The 18,637-nt window shown below is 42.1% G+C and overlaps 1 protein-coding gene across 1 annotated transcript in view; it reads right to left on the bottom strand.

Moving 5' to 3' along the window:
• Window positions 1-4,041: 4,041 nt before the first annotated feature.
• Window positions 4,042-18,637, bottom strand: part of dync1h1 (dynein, cytoplasmic 1, heavy chain 1) — a 68,408-nt gene continuing 53,812 nt past the window's right edge. Inside the window, exons 60-78 of the mRNA XM_038307011.1 lie at window positions 17,344-17,597; window positions 17,108-17,242; window positions 16,939-17,033; window positions 16,690-16,864; window positions 15,101-15,176; window positions 14,849-15,009; window positions 14,626-14,737; window positions 14,483-14,543; window positions 14,280-14,403; window positions 12,108-12,221; window positions 11,854-12,024; window positions 11,537-11,754; window positions 11,355-11,458; window positions 9,130-9,338; window positions 6,061-6,214; window positions 5,818-5,960; window positions 5,569-5,737; window positions 4,542-4,666; window positions 4,042-4,469 (exon numbers count right to left, since the gene is read on the bottom strand). Of these exons, the coding sequence (XP_038162939.1) occupies window positions 4,341-4,469; window positions 4,542-4,666; window positions 5,569-5,737; window positions 5,818-5,960; window positions 6,061-6,214; window positions 9,130-9,338; window positions 11,355-11,458; window positions 11,537-11,754; window positions 11,854-12,024; window positions 12,108-12,221; window positions 14,280-14,403; window positions 14,483-14,543; window positions 14,626-14,737; window positions 14,849-15,009; window positions 15,101-15,176; window positions 16,690-16,864; window positions 16,939-17,033; window positions 17,108-17,242; window positions 17,344-17,597 (2,729 nt within the window). The 3' untranslated portion in view covers window positions 4,042-4,340. The remainder of the gene's footprint in view (window positions 4,470-4,541; window positions 4,667-5,568; window positions 5,738-5,817; window positions 5,961-6,060; window positions 6,215-9,129; window positions 9,339-11,354; window positions 11,459-11,536; window positions 11,755-11,853; window positions 12,025-12,107; window positions 12,222-14,279; window positions 14,404-14,482; window positions 14,544-14,625; window positions 14,738-14,848; window positions 15,010-15,100; window positions 15,177-16,689; window positions 16,865-16,938; window positions 17,034-17,107; window positions 17,243-17,343; window positions 17,598-18,637) is intronic.

The raw sequence follows: 18,637 nt of genomic DNA, 5'->3' as shown, positions 1-18,637 counted from the left end.
AAAAGGCTAAATTAAAAAAGAGCAACTGCCACATGTGTGTCTGTGTTTAAGCTCTGTGGTGGGTTCCTCAGACTAGAACCCTGATCCAGGGTTCATTAACCCTGGTCTTTATGACCCTCTGTCCTCCATGTTTTAGGTGTTTCCCTGCCTCCATAAACCTGACCTGAATGAAAAGGTGATCTGTTCAGTTTATTTCTATAGCGCCAATTCACAACATCTCATGGCTCTTTCCAGTTCACCAGATCATCCAGTCATATTGATTCAAAGTTTTCTATCTAAGGAAAACCAGCTGATTGCATCGACTCATTGACTCTTCAGCAATCCCTCACACTAAGCATGCTTGTAGCGACAGTGGAGAGGAAAAACTCCCTTTTAACAGGAAGAAACCTCCAGCAGAACCAGGCTCAGTGTGAGCGGCCATCTGCTGAGGCCCACTGGGGTTCAAGGAGACAGAAGCAGACATAGAAAATGAAGCATAGATACAAAAAGCAGCTATAAAAGGCGGCCCCGTCCAGGAAACACACAGCCAGGCAGACGAGCTCCGAGCCAGCTCCCATGTCAGAGGATGAAGAGAGCACATCCAGTTAGTCACAGTCAGAGAAACAGGACTACACTGGAAAACAAGTTGATCTCCAACATCTAGAAACAGGCTTTTACAGCATTTGGTGGCTGCTGATCAGGTAACGCAGTCATTCTAATCAGGTGTGCTTAAGTAGAGATGCATCAAAAATGTAAAGGAACACAGTTCTTAGAACTGGAAATTTGAATATTTTTTCCAAATAAATTTTTTTATATATATAGCTTTTTTCCCCCCAAAAGTATATTTTCAGTGCATCTTTTTCAAATTCCAATGACGGGAAGTGGCAGCCTAGTGGTTAGGGCATAGAGCTTAAAATCCTGAGGTTGTGAGTTTGAAACCCACTCCCATGGACTGCCACTCTGGCTCTCTGAGCAAGGACCCTTAACGCCGCACAATGGCAGCCCACAGCTCGCCAAGGGGATGCGTTAAATGCAGGGAATTAATTTCTCCATTGTGTGAAATCTATAAAGTTCAATTTCTATGCATAAGAAATATGAAAACATTAATATGTTTAGAAGTTTCCTTTTCGTTCATATGTATTTCAATCTGTCTCATCAGTGTACGAGAAAGGAGGTAATCCTCAGGGAGCTCGCACAGAATAGAGCTGATCTACAGGTGCTGGTCATAAAATTAGAATATCATGAAAAAGTAGATTGATTTCAGTAATTCCATTTAAAAAGTGAAACTTGTATATTATATTCATACATTACATACAAACTCATATATTTCAGATGTTTATTTTGTTTAATTTTGATGATTACAAATGACAACAAATGAAAATCTCAAATTCATCATATCAGAAAATTAGAATATTACTGAAGACCAATAAAAACAAAGGATTTATAGAAATGTTGGCCAACTGAAAAGTATGAACATGAAAAGTATGAGCATGTACAGCACTCAGTATTTAGTTGGGCCTCCTTTGGCCTGTATTACTGCAGCAATGCGGCGTGGCATGGAGTCGATCAGTCTGTGGCACTGCTCAGGTGTTATGATAGCCCAGGTTGCTCTAATAGTGGCTTTTAGCTCTTCTGAATTGTTGGGTCTGGTGTATTGCATCTTCTTCTTCACAATACCCCATAGATTTTCTATGGGGTTAAGGTCAGGAGAGTTTGCTGGCCAATTAAGAACAGGGATACCATGGTCCTTCAACCAGGTACTGGTAGCTTTGGCACTGTGTGCAGGTGCCAAGTCCTGTTGGAAAATGAAATCTGCATCTCCAAAAAGTTGGTCAGCTGCAGGAAGCATGAAGTGCTCTAAAACTTCCTGGTATGTGGCTGCGTTGACCCTGGACCTCAGAAAACACAATGGACCAACACCAGCAGATGACATGGCACCCCAAACCATCACTGACTGTGGAAACTTTACACTGGACTTCAAGCAACGTGGATGAAGTGCCTCTCTTCTTTTCCTCCAGACTCTGGGACCTTGATTTCCAAAGGAAATGCAAAATTTACTTTCATCAGAGAACATGACTTTGGACCACTCACCAGCAGTCCAGTCCTGTTTCTGTTTAGACGCTTCTGACGCTGTCTGTGGTTCAAGAGTGGCTTGACACAAGGAATGCGACAGCAGAAACCCATGTCTTTCATACGTCTGTGTGTGGTGGTTCTTGAAGCACTCACTCCAGCTGCAGTCCACTCTTTGTGAATCTCCCCCACATTTTTGAATGGGTTTTGTTTCACAATCCTCTCCAGGGTGCGGTTATCTCTCTTGCTTGTACACTTTTTTCGACCACATCTTTTCCTTCCCTTCGCCTCTCTATTAATGTGCTTGGACACTGAGCTCTGTGAACAGCCAGCCTCTTTAGCGATGACCTTTTGTGTCTTGCCCTCCTTGTGCAAGGTGTCGATGGTCGTCTTTTGGACAACTGTCAAGTCAGCAGTCTTCCCCATGATTGTGTAGCCTATAGAACTAGACTGAAAGACCATTTAAAGGCTTTTGCAGGTGGTTTGAGTTAATTAGCTGATTAGAGTGTGGCACCAGGGGCCATCAATTTTGAACCTTTTCACAATATTCTAATTTTCTGATATGATGAATTTGAGATTTTCATTTGTTGTCATTTGTAATCATCAAAATTAAACAAAATAAACATCTGAAATATATGAGTTTGTATGTAATGTATGAATATAATATACAAGTTTCACTTTTTAAATGGAATTACTGAAATCAATCTACTTTTTCATGATATTCTAATTTTATGACCAGCACCTGTAGTTCACTCCACCTCGATTCCCTAAGTGTTACAACATACAGAAATTAGTCAATATAAAACACAAACACTAAATATGACAAAGGATAAAGTAAAAGTCCTTCTGGATGTAGCCTATAATACGTACAGACATTCTCCATTTACTATTTTATTTTTATTATGTCTGACAAAGTGTTCAATGAAATGAGAACATTTAGACACGAGCCGTTGGCTTTCAGAGAAATAGTTGACAGCAAGAAGGTTCTGGGTTCGATTCCCGGCCCGGGTTCTTTCTGCATGTTCTCCATGTGTGGGTTCTCTCCGGGTACCCCAGCTTCCTCTCAGTCCAAAAACGTAACTGTTAGGTTAATTGTCTTCTCTAAATTCTCCTGAGGTGTGAATGGTTGTCTCTATGTTGCCTTGTGATGAACTGTCCAAGGTGACAGTTCGGGCTCTCGCCCGTAGACAGCTGGAAATTGGCACCAGCACCCCCCAAAGAAAATGTGACAGAAAATGGATGAACCCCGTGCTCGCTCCTGGCGAGGGGATTCTGGAGTGGGATAAATACCGTGGAATGACACCCCTGCACATCCCTTTCAAATTTCTAATGGCTTCCAGCGTCTCAGAGCGAATAGCATCGAGAATTTCGGTGTTGGTAGTCGTTTCTCGAGCAACGTCTGCTGTCATGATTCATGCAGCTATTATTTCATCCAAATGAAAAATGGAGAACAGATAAGCAGATCATGGCTTGTCTACAGTGAAAAGAAGGACTGGGTTATTTACTTTGGCCTTTTTGGAAACACAGGAAGGAGCAATCAGCTAAGTGAGCTTAGTGCTTGGAAAAAATCTTTCATTCCTTTAGAAACAAAACATAGAGAGGAAAACAAGAAGAAAAGGGACAAGAAGAGAGGGACACAACCTAGAACAGATAATGGATGTCTATTCTATTAACATTTCTCTATCTGGAGAATGGGGCTGTTTATGTGTTGTCTTCTCCATTCAGAGGGCCCCCTGCCTGTCTTTGCCTAGGGCCCCACATTTCCTAAATCCGCCCGATTGTAAATACTGTGATCCTTATATTATTTGAACTTAGTCTTATTTTTCTCTCTTCTATAAACTGTTGCACTGCAAGAATATAATTTACCACAAGGGATTAATAAAGTGAATCTGATTCTGTAACAAAAAAATATAGATTTTCATTTCTAGTTGCTTTCTGATACCTCTAAACAAAGACCAGGAATTTATAAAAAAAAAAAACAACAACAGAAGCTTTTTCATCACAATGCAAGAAGTTTTATTCAATCTAAAAACATCGTCTTTAAAACATTTCCAACCTTTCACCTAAACTCATTTCCTTCCCATTTTTTTTTCCATCTGACGACTTCCTCTTCACCTTCACAATCACTTTCCAGGAACTCTACGATCGGAGGATCCCTGCTCCACAAACATCTCTAAGGTTATTATTAGAATAAGTCACAGAAGCACTACCTCTATGGGAAAGCCAGTAATGAAAGACAGATTAAATGCAGTTTAATGATTAATTAGGGCGACAGGAATGACTCCATGCAATTATTCGGTGCAGAGGATAGCGACTCCGCGCTCGTAGAAGCTGTGAGGGTCCTCCTTGGTGGCGATGTCGAAGTCCACGGTGAAGATGAGGTCAGTCCTGGTGAAGTTCAGGTAGACGGGTAGGGTCACCTGCAGACGGAGAACAGAAAGCTCAGCCTGAGAAGCTTCTATCTTGTGGACTGGGCTCTGTGGCGATCTCACCATGTGTCTCTTCTCGGCGTTGCTCTGCTTCATCCAGCGGAGCTGAGTGAGCGGCAGCTCCGTGGAGATGGAGGTGGACAGGGACAGCTTGTTGTTGGCACAGGTGGCGCCCTGCAGCTTCAGGCCTGGATGGGAGAAACTCGTTAGAACCAGTTAAGATCAACTGACACTTCCCTCCAATATCTACGCTCCTCTCCAGGGTTCTATGCAGTTTCTATTTTTAACCAGATTCTGCAACAGAAAGGCTTCAAATCAACTGGTTTTCCTTAGATAGAAAACTTTGAATCAATCTGACTGGATGATCTGGTGAACTGGAAAGTGACCTGAGATGACATGATGTAAATTAGAGCTATAGAAATAAACTGAATAGAATTCTTTGATTTGTTGTTTGTCAGGTTTCAGTTTCTAGTCAATATAAAAAGGAGGGGAAAAAAGGGTAAATTTCTGCCATAAAAGAAGCTTTTGAAATTAATTTCGGAATACTTTCGAGGGGAGAAAAAAAAGCTGATCTTTTTCAACTTTTGCCAATTTGCAAAAAAAATATTTACATTTAAACTAGAAAAAAAAAATTGTCAAGATATCAGAAAAATTTGATGTGCAAGTTTAAATCCAAAATTTCTGACAAATGTCAGAGTCCAAGTTTTAAATGGTAAATTGACAAAAAAAAAACAAAAAACTAAATTTTACAAAATATCTTTTGTTTTTATCCATTTTTTATTGATTTTTCAATATTAAAGCATTTTAAGGCTCTTTTCTTTTAAAATACTTGAAATCAATGTTAAATTAGTTGAAGAATTTTTCCACAATCCATCTACTGACCGTTTGTGTCCATATAAACGTAGAGACTGAGTGTTCTACTAAAGATCTGGGCTTGGATCAAACAGAAAACTTTCTGAAATTCTTTCTATGCTCAATTATATTTAATTTTCTGAGTTTCCAAACTCCAATGGCTCCATGCCACCATGAGAGCGGCGCTCTGTGCCTTTAAATGGGTGGAAGGTAAGGGTGACGGAGGCTCATGTCTGACCTTTGATGCCGAAGCTGCAGGCGTCCAGTGAAGCGCCCTGAGCCGTGGTGACGTTGACCTCCAGGAACAGCTCCTCCAGGGACCAGCTATTAGCTTGCGCCACATACTGGCGGGTAGCAGTAATGTACGCCTCTGGCACAAACAGGCTGCCCAGGCACACATGGATGTTCTGGTGGGTGGAGGAGGAGAGCAGAGCCTTTAGCAGCCATTTTAACCACAACAGCTTCTGAATCTGAACACAAACTGAACCTTGAGCTCTTTAGCGCCGCCGCTGGCAGCTGCCTGGGAGATCTGCTGCAGCTGCTTGATTCGCTCACTGAAGTCCAACACCCACTGGATGACGGTCATGGAGGAGGGGACCGTGTAGCGGCACCAGCTGCGGGGGAGGACACCTACGGAACAAAAGGAGCAGGTTCACACCACAGACGAAGCTCTGGTGTTCCAGTTTATTGGATCCATCTCAAACTGGGGATGGATGAAAAAAATAAAGACCTTTAACAAGGTCACTGATTAGCGTGCGCAGGTCGTTGGTCTGCTTCTTCTTCCCCTCGCACACCTGCACCACGTCAGACAGGTCCTGACGGACCTCCTGGAGCATCTTGCCGCCCATCTTCACCTCTCGCTCAAAGAAGCGGAACAGTGGGTCCTGGATGTTCAGACCAAAGGAAAGTTGAAACGAATGCAGAATTTGATCACATTTTCCAGAAAATAACCAAAACTTTCAGCATCTTTGCTGGGATTTAAAGCGAGGTAGAAGAAAAACAAAACACTTCAACATTTTTATGGAAGAAATCAGTAAGTTTCAGAGAAAAATCGAATGATGTCGGATAAAAATCTGATCTTTACTAACGTTCTTTGATTCAACAGGTTAAAGGAAAAGTCGCTCATATTCAGAATCCAAACTTCTGAATGTTCTTTAAGTATTAAATGATTCCATCCTGTTCAATTAATGATCAGTGTTTTTAATTCAGAGTAATTTCCATGTGAATGTTCTTTACTGGAGGCATCCATGTTTGTCAAAGAACACTACTGCCACCTACTGGTTTGTGACGTCACGGTGCGGTATCGGCTGTTGATCAAGTCCCAGTGCTGTATCTGGTGTTTGTCACAACGCGCTATTATCCAAGTCATCTTGAAAACTTTCTTCTTCCAAATGTTGGCTACATATTACGGGGTTTTTCTCTGGCCAGAAGTTCGATGGCAAATCCTCCCTCTTCAAGTTGGCGATCCAACGACCAACCCGTCCGTGGAGGATCAGGAATCAGAAAGGTGGAATAACTCTTTTTTTCACTTTTACCCGATGTATTCCAGCATCCAGCTGCCATGCACGTGGGCATTGTCAGTTTCACTATAGCTCTGGTGAATTTCAATGGTGAAGTCCTCTGGAAATCTTCAATAATTGTTGTTGATTGCAGATGTGTCTAGTAGTTCCCATTGATTTAGCTTGTAAAGTGGGGAGAATGGCACTAGGCTTACCGCACCGTGACGTCACTGCTGGAAGATGGCAGGAGGGAGAGGCTACTATATTTGGGCAAAAATGGCCGCTCCCAGACTCAGTGATCGCCATGAAAATTATTGTTTAAATTTTTTTTACTGATTAAGGCTAAATTCATTAAATCATAGCGAACGTACACTCACCGGCCACTTTATTAGGTACCCCATGCTAGTAACGGGTCGGACCCCCTTTTGCCTTCAGAACTGCCTCAATTCTTGGTGGCATAGATTCAACAAGGTGCTGGAAGCATTCCTCAGGGAGTTTGGTCCATATTGACATGATGGCATCACACAGTTGCCGCAGATTTGACGGCTGCACATCCATGATGCGAATCTTCCGTTCCACCACATCCCAAAGATGCTCTATTGGATTGAGATCTGGTGACTGTGGAGGCCATTTGAGTACAGTGAACTCATTGTCATGTTCAAGAAACCAGTCTGAGATGATTCCAGCTTTATGACATGGCGCATTATCCTGCTGAAAGTAGCCATCAGAAGTTGGGTACATTGTGGTCATAAAGAGATGGACATGGTCAGCAACAATACTCAGGTAGGCTGTGGCGTTGCAACGATGCTCAATTGGTACCAAGGGGCCCAAAGAGTGCCAAGAAAATATTCCCCACACCATGACACCACCACCACCAGCATGAACCGTTGATACAAGGCAGGATGGATCCATGCTTTCATGTTGTAGACGCCAAATTCTGACCCTACCATCCGAATGTCGCAGCAGAAATAGAGACTCATCAGACCAGGCAACGTTTTTCCAATCTTCTATTGTCCAATTTCGATGAGCTTGTGTAAATTGTAGCCTCAGTTTCCTGTTCTTAGCTGAAAGGAGTGGCACCCGGTGTGGTCTTCTGCTGCTGTAGCCCATCTGCCTCAAAGTTCGGCGTACTGTGCGTTCAGAGATGCTCTTCTGCCCACCTTGGTTGTAACGGGTGGTTATTTGAGTCACTGTTGCCCTTCTATCAGCTCCAACCAGTCTGGCCATTCTCCTCTGACCTCTGGCATCAACAAGGCATTTCCGCCCACAGAACTGCCGCTCACTGGATGTTTTTTCTTTTTCGGACCATTCTCTGTAAACCCTAGAGATGGTTGTGCGTGAAAATCCCAGTAGATCAGCAGTTTCTGAAATACTCAGACCAGCCCTTCTGGCACCAACAATCATGCCACGTTCAAAGTCACTCAAATCACCTTTCTTCTCCATACTGATGCTGGGTTTGAACTGCAGAAGATTGTCTTGACCATGTCTATATGCCTAAATAAACTGATTTGCCGCCATGTGATTGGCTGCTTAGAAATTAAGTGTTAACGAGCAGTTGGACAGGTGTACCTAATAAAGTGGCCGGTGAGTGTATTAGTTTTAGGTATAAATAATAATCCATTGATTATTCCTCACTGACCGGACTTTTCCTTTAAAGGAACGTCAAACTGCTCTTCTCCATGTTTAAGATGCAGCAGAAGGGGAATTTAATCGACAGCCGCTCCGGTTCTTTGCTCTCTGCTCTTACCTTGTAGCCTCGTGAGACCATCCTGATCTCGCGAGCTTTCAAGGTTTCACTCGCAGATCAGTCTGGAGATTCTCCGTTAAAGAAAATTTGGAGCTGTTCACCAAACGAACGTCCAATCAGCGTTGGCTTCGAGGCGGGTTGAGGTGTGACGCAACGAGAAGCGCGACAGTTCAGTCTAAAGAACATGGCGGCTTCAGCCGATGAAACTAGCGTTAGCTTGGCTATCGAGCAAGTTTTATCGGAATTACAGAGTATTTCTTCACTGAAAGAAGAGCAAAACACTGCTCTGGAGGCTTTTCTCAGAGGAAAAGATGTTTTTGCTCTTCTCCCGACTGGTTTCAGCAAGAGTAGCCTGGCTTGTGGTTGTGTTTTCGTCGTCGCTCTGTTAGTACGTCATATGCTTCGTTGATCTGATTGGTTTATTTGGCCCGTCTATCACCAACATAGGCCAATCAGCTAACCAGTATTTTCGCCCCTTCCCAAAATTACTTCAACCGAAGGTTTCCAGATGGATATGCGGAGCAAATCCATCTGGCGAAGTCAGGCTACTTACCTTGATGTTTTCCACCGTGCGTTTCAGCGGATTGACCGTTTGCGGCATGAGCTGCAGCCAGTTGCAGGACGTGGTGTGGAGGGTCCTCATCCAGGCTGGCTGAGTGTCAGACGTGGACGAAGTGCGCTCCTTCTTCTCCGTCTCATAGGCCAGGTCATCCTCATCCTCCAACATCTGCATTTTCAGCATCTTACCCATCATGTCAGTACCTGTGCAGCCCAGCAGAGGGAGGGAGGGGGGGAGGGAGGGGAGGAGGAAGACAAAACCACGGTGGGGGAGGGGGGCAGGCAATTATATTGTGGAATGAAAACAAAAATGGCGTCTTTGGTTAATTAAAACGACAGGTGTGTCAATCCAAAATAAGGAGACAAAAACAAGAAAAAACGGGTTCAGGCAACATTTCAATCGAGGATAAGATTTAACATCACAACCGGGTGGACGAAGAGACACAATCAGCGGACTAAATCTGTGGAAAGAAAAATGGAGTCATGCAACAGGAAGAGGGAGAAACTGGAGGATGGCGTGAAGGAAACGGGAAGCTGGTCGCCTAAAGGGATCCGGAAACTAGTTCCTTTATTACGGAAAGGAAAGAACACGTTTCAAGAAAGGAAATCTGATAAAAATGTGTTTTAAAAAAAGCCCAATCAAAAAAGCTTTGAAAGCATCATATAATGAAAAGAATTTATTTTACATATTCCATTTTCAAAGATTGTTTTCGTATTTCATTTTTCAAAGGTCTTTTTCCAAGATGTATTTTTTATATTTCAACATTTTCTGAAAAAAAGTGCTAAAAATATTAAATTAGGAAAAATATCCAACTGTAAAAATGTTGGTTGAATGTTGAACAAACATTATAAATCACTAAAAACAAATTTAACCTGTTAAAATTTTTTTAAACACATTTTCTTCTTTGAAACATGTTCTTTCTTTTCAATAATCCTGGAACACATTTCTCTCCATAAAGGGGGAGGGGGGTTCATCGGGGGAGGAGGCGGGTATCTCAGCAAAGCAACAGGATGGCTGTGAAATACAGCTGCTGGAGGGTGAGGAGCCTCGCACCCAAACCTTCACATCCAGCGGCGATGATGGAGCTAGGCTAGCCTGGATGCTACATGACACAAGGCTGCGACTGGATTACAGATTAAAACCCTGACTGTCACTGAGATGAAGGGAAAGATGACAGATTATTAGAGGAACACTTCAGCAGTCGTTTGATTGATGATAAAACCTCCAAAAATTTTTCTTCTCATTGAATAAACTTAGAGCTGTAAAAGATAAGCCGTCTGTGAATCATCTTTTGTTCTTAAAACGAACAATCAGTGAAGTTTGGGATTAGAATATTCTGGCTCTTTTCCAGTCACCCCATCAGGGAAAAAGGAAATAAATTAAACATGGAGGACGTAGTTATGAAATGTTTACAGCTTTAAAAGGTCGAGTTAGTTGTTTACTTCTGGATGAAGGATGAGAAAGAGGTTTAGTCAGGAAGGATGACGACGGTCTGAAGGTTTAACAACGAGCTGAAAATGATACGATCCCTGAAGGTCAGGAGGGTTTTACTTCCGCTGCGTTTCCCCCTGAAGAATCTCACTAATTGATTCGGCTTAAATCTTAATGATAATATCTAAATTAGGGCTGCAGCTCTAAACAAAAAAACAACAACAACATCTTAAGTCCATTCTAAATGCAAATTAAATGGTTAAAATGTTTTTAATACTGATAAACAGTATTAACAGAAAAGGGAGGTTTAAAAAAAATAAATTATGCTGAATGTATTTCTATTTTTACAGTTCTGGCTTAATTATTGCTGTGAGTAGGTTCTCTCTCTCTCCAACTCACATTTATTTCATACTTGATTAATTATTGATTTAATTTTAATGAGTCAAATTTAAGACCATAATTCCTTGATTATGACCAGTTAGTCCGTCATTAAATTTGAACTAAAAATGATGGAGGAATAATCTAATCTAATCTTGTTAATCTCATTTTCTTAATCCTAAATATTTATTTGTAAAACCAAACATATGCAGAAAGTGCCTCCGTCAGCATGAACATATTTCATGATGTAAACATTGAATCCTATTATTTATATTGATAAAAATAAACCCTAAAATGAAAAAGTAAAAAAATAAATTCATTGAGAAAAGAAGTTAATAAAGGATTTAGAAGTATGTTTGATTGCGTTGAACTCTGCGTCGCTGCAGAGAACGGCGGTGATGGAGGCCTACCCTGGGTGGTGAGCAGGACCTTCTCTGCGTTGCTCGGCAACCCCAGCCAAGATGGAGTCTGGGTGTCAGGGAGCATCTCTACCCAGTGCATGAACTCTTCTCGCCTGGAAACCAAATCTAGGTTTACATCTGGTCTCCGTCTTTCTGTCATTTCGTTTTCAATCCCGCTGAAGGTTACAGACCTGATGCCGTCGGGCATTTTGATGTCCTTCTGTCCGTCCACCTTCAGAGCCAGTTTGAACCCGCTGTCGAAGCTTCCCTTGGTGAAGATGCGATCCAGGAAGGTGATGAGGAGCCGCTGGTCGAACTCGTTGTCGATGCGGCCGCCGTAGATGGACTGGGCCATGAGGGTCTTGAGGGCGGCCCAGGGGATCTTATCCGGAGCGATGTTCTGACGACCCTGCGTGTTCGGATAAAAACAGAGCAGGTAAAACCGTCGCTTTCCTTAAGCTGCGAGGTTCTTTCCGCTGTAAATAGAAGGCGTGTCATCGCTGCGAACCTTGGCGGTGTCGTCCAACCAGGTGTCAATCGTGTCACAAGCAGAGCGGAGGTCGGACTCTCCGAACTCGTATTTCTTGGACCAGCCGAGCGGCGCGTACCGCAGGCGCTCCTGGATGACCGCATGGAACCAGGCCAGCAGGAAGTAGAGCCGAGCTCGCTCGTTGGGGGCCTTCAGAGGAAAGACGATTAAATGGTTGAAGAAACCAACTTCCTGTTTGAATGCAGTTTCACAACTGATGTTTTTTTCCTCACCTTGCACATGCGAGCCACCGGGATGCTGCTGAAGGTCCGGAGCATGTTGGCTTTGACTCCAGGAGGAGGTTCGAACACGAAGATACGGCCGGCCCGCAGCAGGTTCACCGGGACCTGGGAGACACAAAGATGTACTGAGGATCCTTAGACCGCTTCGATTTACAGGGAAAACATTTGTTTTCCATCTTTAAACACATCTGCTATTGAAATATAGGTAAATAAAGATAAAAAAAAAAAAAAAAACGAAACAAAAGCAATTTTAATATGAAATGAGTAAAAATGTTTAATTTGGGGAATCCTCAGGGTGTGTTACTGGGATCAATGTGTTTTCTTCATCTTGAATATTACTACAATTCAAACCGTTTGAATAAAGAAAAATATGTATTGTAAAAGAAACCAACTGATTTTAGTTTGTTGAATCTTACAGAGTAAAATACATAAAAATTTCACCAAATAATTTCAATATATAACAGATAGGGCTAAAACAATCTGATTAATCAATTATGAATTCAGGAATTGATTAATCGTATAGAGACTGTAAAACGTGCCTTTAACTGACAGAGCGACCCACTTAGAGCAGGAATTATATAGAAATTGTAAATATAACAATATAAATATAACTATATATTAATAAATATTAATGTCTATATGCTCTATCCAAAACTCCAAGTGCAAAAGTTTAGAGTTTAACCTATTTAATTAAATTTTGTAAAGAGTCATCTTTAAACTTTGGCAACCTGATTATTGATCATTTAATTGAAAAAATTATTGACAGATTAATTGATTTGCAAAACAATCTTTAGTTGGAGCACTAATAACAATCTAATGTAAAATAGTCCAATTTTTAAAGGTCATCATGTTATCGTTAGCCCGTCTGCAGCAGCCAGGGCTAGCGTTAGCCCGTCTGCAGCAGCCAGGGCTAGCGTTAGCCCGTCTGCAGCAGCCAGGGCTAGCGTTAGCCCGTCTGCAGCAGCCAGGGCTAGCGTTAGCCCGTCTGCAGCAGCCAGGGCTAGCGTTAGCCCGTCTGCAGCAGCCAGGGCTAGCGTTAGCCCGTCTGCAGCAGCCAGGGCTAGCGTTAGCCCGTCTGCAGCAGCCAGGGCTAGCGTTAGCCCGTCTGCAGCAGCCAGGGCTAGCGTTAGCCCGTCTGCAGCAGCCAGGGCTAGCGTTAGCCCGTCTGCAGCAGTCCTCTCTCTGCATAGCCGTGTGTGAAGTACCGCTGGCTATGATGGCGATTTTTTTTGTTTTTTTTTGGCAAAATGTTCATTTGATTTTTGTTTATTTGACTGTGTTCATTATTATTCCCCCACTAAATGAAAAAAGTATTTATTATTATCTAGAGACTATTAATAACAGGAGGTAAAAAGCAGCTCCACACTTTTCTGTGTTCTTCTCAAGAACATACTTGGGAGGACACGAGTCCGTACTCGCGTTCTTGTGAATTGAGAGACGGCCAACAATTCGCTCTCCAACTATACGCCTGTAACGGTCACAACTATTCTGCGAAGATTCCCATTTCAACCGTTGCGTATATTAGCTGCGACATATAAATCAAGATGCTATGACCAGAAAGATTTGATTGACAGATGACTGTTGATATATGATTGGCCGACTTAGGTGTTCAGGCTGACGTAGAACTAACTGGCCTGCAGAAGATAACGAAAAAAAACACAGATTTTAAGACAGGATTTTGTTTTTTTAAAAAGAAATTTTCAAAACTTTTGGACAATATCATCTGATAAAGAGAACATTTATATACTTGTTTAAGCCAGAACGATTTGACATTTAAATACGACTTCCTTACGACTTTAAATTGATATGTCAGTAGCTCAATCTAAGCACATACAAAGGTTATCTGAAGGATTATTACAACCCGCTGGTCTATTAGTTATTATTGTGTCTAAGGATTTGTTGTTAATAAAAAGCTTTTTGTGGCTTAGCTAGTTAGCACCTCCAAGCGAAGTTGTGAAAATAAAGAAGAAAAGTGCAAGATTCAATGTGGAAAAAACAAACTTTTGATTGTGAAAGGGGTGAGCTTAAAACAGAGCTGGGATACAGGAGCTAAAGCTAATACTGATAGCACTGATAACGATGCTATCCTCAGTCTCTACAGTCTATTTAACGTTCTTTAGCTTCTGCTCAATTAAAGGCTTATTCTGAATAATAAGACTCTACCTTGGGGTTGATCTCCATTGTGAGGAACAGCCTGAAGCTGGCATGAGGCTGCATGGAGTGCAGCTTCTTCTCTAGTTGCATCAGCCAGCCGGGGGCCAGGTGGACGTTCTCCAGCATCACCCACCTACAGGAGACCAAACAACACTTTAAATACAACAACTTCAGATGCACATCCATGCAAATGAATGAGCAACGTTAGTCACCTGCCAGACTTTACGGCAGTGTTGATGTCTCTGTCGGCCTTATTGAAGCCTTCAGCTGAACCTGTGGAGACGCCACCGAGCAAATGTTTAATACGCTTCCATCAAGCCCTTCATTTTGGGGATTAGTGAATCAAAGGCGTTACCGATGGACACAGAGGTGATCTGCTTGTTCTGCTCAGCAGCCAGGTCTCGGACCAGCCCGCTGGCGTCGTAACCGGGGACGGAACACATCAGGACAGGAGTGCTGGGCTTCACCTGCAGATGCAGCAACAGAGCGGTCAGCGTTTTTCTCTCTTCAAGGTTCCTCTCAGCCAATTAGATTAACTGGTTTAAAGCAGACCCCCATCCCACCACTGGAAACGGTACCTCGCTGTCCACAATATTAGCCAGGTCAAGAGGCTGCTCAATGATGCTCATGAAGGTGTCTCCCAGCACTTTGGAGACGAAGATGTGGGACATGGCCAGCAGGCGGTCGGGACGGAAGGCCTGGATCAGCAGCAGCATGTGGACGGCCTGACCAATGGGAGCTGAGAACAGAGCGAGTAACCACAGATCAGCACGGATCACGGATCGGTTCTTAGCTCATCACTCATCAGGACGGCGGATCGATCTACTGACTCGACTGTTTCTCCTCCGACCACAGGTAAGGAACCGCCAACTCTGGAGTGTTGCTCTGGATCCACATGAAGAATTGCTGAGGGAATAAAGAGATGAAAACATGGATAGAAGCGTTTTACTGGATGAGAAAAACCGATTCAATCGTTAAAACCAACTTTTCCCTCAGAGGTGTGCAGGTAATCTACACCTAAGGAGCATCTTTAACCTGAAGTGAAACAGCTAAAAGCTATGGAGTGAATTTTGTTCCATTATTTTTGAAACCAAGGAATATACTCCGTAAACAGAAATGTAAAAAAAAAAGATTCAATCTGTAAAAAGACACTTTGATCAGCTTCTATACCAAAAAAGGTTGTAAGAGTCTAACTTCAGGTTTTCTAGTTTGAAATTGTTTTATTTCTAGCAATTTTTTTTCCATTTTTTGCTTTTTCTTTTAATTTCTATTCTTCCGTTAAGAACTTTATAAATTTCACAGATCATCTTCCGTTCAATTTAAAAAAAAATTTTATCGGATGTGTTACGAGTGTGTACGTCCTTAGCTGGTATTTGTTTCTTATGTGTATTTATTGTTTCTAATGACAGCTACTACTATTACCTATGCACTTTTGAGTACATGACTAATTTCTTCTAGGGGACAATAAAGTATATTTTATTCTATTCTATTCCTATGGGGGAGAGGAGTGGACCATTTCTATTGGTCTGCTGGACTTTACACTGGAAAAAAATCTTAGTCTAGATAAGTCATTTTTTTCTTATAAGTGCATTTGTTGATTGAGGAGGTAAAATAGACATTTTGCCAATGGAACAAGACAATTTACACACAACTGCATTGTCTTATTTCAAGTCAATATTATCTAATTATCTTATTTTACGAGTAAAAATACGTATTTCATTAGCAAACTATCTCATTTACCTACTCAAATTAAGGTTAAATACAAATAATTTAAGAAATTTTAAGTTATTTCTAGATTGTTTTTCCAGTGTAGCAGCAACCCTTTTGGACTGGGTTTAAAGTTAGACCATAATCTGTCACACACTAATTGAAAAGAATGACATATATGTAAAAGCATCTGAAAAAAATGCAATAAAAATATTGAAATATGAAATCTGTATTAAGACATTTAAAAAAATAATATAATTTTTGAATTTAAACATAATTGAGAGAAAACAGCAAAGTTGATTAAAATCCTTTTTTTGACATTTAGTTTTTGTATGTTTTGCATTTTTTATTCCAAATTAACAACTACAAAATATGTTTGCTTGCAGCAAAATTGGACCAATCTTCCCTCCATACATGCTTGTGGTTAATGTGGAGAAAAATCAAAATAAAACTTGTTTAAATAAGAAAAAATGAAGAGGCTTTGGAAATGTTTTCTACACTGTGCGATATTCTAAGCTTGTAGTCTTTGTCGTAGAGACCCCACGAAGTAGGCAATAATATTAGTTACAGGGTGGAAAAGTGCTTAAGAGCTGCACACACTGTTCTGTGAGGAAAATAAGTGCGTTAGGCATAATCCAGCCTTTAATCCCACCACAACCCAAACAGTTGAAGCAGTAAAGATGTGATACAAACAGCTCTCATCACTGCTCACCTCGTCAGCCTCCACTTTGGCCACCAGGTCCTTGAAGGCGGGCAGGTGGCTGAGTCGGACCATGGCCTCGCACTGTTCTGTGGTCAGACCCTTCACTTTGGGCAGCGCCGTGCCCGTCAGGACGATCTCCTTACCGCGCAGGTAGTGCTGGAATTCTGCATCATACGGCGGCTCGCTGGACAGGAAATAATGACTGGTTTTATCTCATACGTTCCCATCAGTATGTCGGATAGTCTGAATCGCTCGTACCTCGTTATGCCCTTCAAGCTGATCTTAGCCAGCAGCATTGCAAAGGTGATGTGGTCCTGGTGCAGCATTCCACGGGCCACCCTGTTGAACACCACCTGATTTGACACAAGATGGACGTTAACATCTGTCACAGGAGGGAGGGAAGCGACTGGTGCTTTGTTCCTCAAACCTGGAACAGGTCTTTGGTGATGAGAGCAAGTCTCTGCGAGTGATCGCTGATGCTCTTGAGGTTGGCGTTCTCGTAGAGCACGGTGTGGTACGTGTCCAGGAAGAAGTGCAGAGAGTACTGGTAGAGGAAGTGCATCTGGAAGGAGACGTAAACCCATCATTAGATTGGATCCTTTGCTATGAAAACAAACAGATTATATCTGGTTTATCCTGTTGGTGTTTTTGCAGAGATGAGACCTGGTTCAGAGCCTCCATGGTGAAGTAGATGCTGCTGCAGGCGGAGGACAGTGTCAGATACTGCTGAGACACGGCCTCCACCTCGGCCATCACGATGTCGGTCTCCTCCACCTTCCTGGTCACCTCGGCCGCCTCCTTCTTCAGGTTCTCCAGAGTGGTGATGATGGTGTCGTCGTCAAGGATACGACCCTTCACCTCGTTCAGAGCCTGCAGGAGGGATTTTTCCAGCTGCCGGAGACGCAGCTGGAACTCGCCTAAAACCAGCAGGAGGAGAGAGACTGAATGAAGACAGCTGGTGGAGACGGGAATCTGCTTTAATCTAAACCATCGACTGCATCCCGGTTCCTTGGTCTTTAAGATGAAGGTTAATCTCTAATGTTCTAACCGACCACATGTTGTCTGACATTAAATCCCATACTGTAAAAACTGAAATCTAAAGATACATGAGACGCTTTGCCAATGGAACAAGACAATTTACATTTAAATAAGAAGAATTACATTGTCTTATTTCAAGTGCATATTATATAATTATCTTCTTTTAAGAGTAAAAACACTAACTTTATTGGCAAATCATCTTATTTACCAACACAGATTAAGGCAAAACGCACTTAATTTAAAACTAGGACTTCCAATATTCTGATACTACTAGATCTCTCATTGGCCATTAGTTTGATGGGTGACATTTTTCCCCAAAGGAATACATAAGTGATTATGTCATCAACTGAAATGTTTCTGGTGTGCGATATAAAAAAATATATTTAAAGGCTGCATTATATGCCATTATTATCCGTAAAATAAGACTATTTTACTACACAGGTTTAAAATTTGAAATTACAATTTTATTTACAGAAATTGATTACCCCCGGACATTTCCCCCAGACCACCTTTTCACGTTTATGAAAAACATATGAGCTTTTTTTTTTTTGTTGTGCAGCGCCAACGCTCCTGGCCCTGATTTCTTTGCCTCACCAAAGTTGCTCTACTGCAAGGTAGTCTGCTGAGCGTTGTGGTTTGCACATACCGTATTTAACACACACATAATGCGCACCGGATTATAGGGTGCGGGTTCTATATACCGGTACATGTCCACTAACCTGACTCCACCAGATGGATTTGCTCCGCATATCCATCTGGAAACCTTCCGTTGAAGTAATTTTGGGAAGGGGCGAAAATACTGGTTAGTTGATTGGCCTATGTTGGTGATAGACGGGCCAAATAAACCAATCAGATCAACGAAGCATATGACGTACTAACAGAGCGACGACGAAGAGGAGCCAATTGATAGATCAAACTC

This window comes from Cyprinodon tularosa, unplaced genomic scaffold, assembly GCF_016077235.1.
Source record: "Cyprinodon tularosa strain WSP-4 unplaced genomic scaffold, ASM1607723v1 ctg6, whole genome shotgun sequence".
Classification (NCBI taxonomy): Eukaryota; Metazoa; Chordata; class Actinopteri; order Cyprinodontiformes; family Cyprinodontidae; genus Cyprinodon; species Cyprinodon tularosa.
Note: the sequence above shows the minus strand (reverse complement) of the source record. Positions and strands in the feature narration are given on the sequence as shown.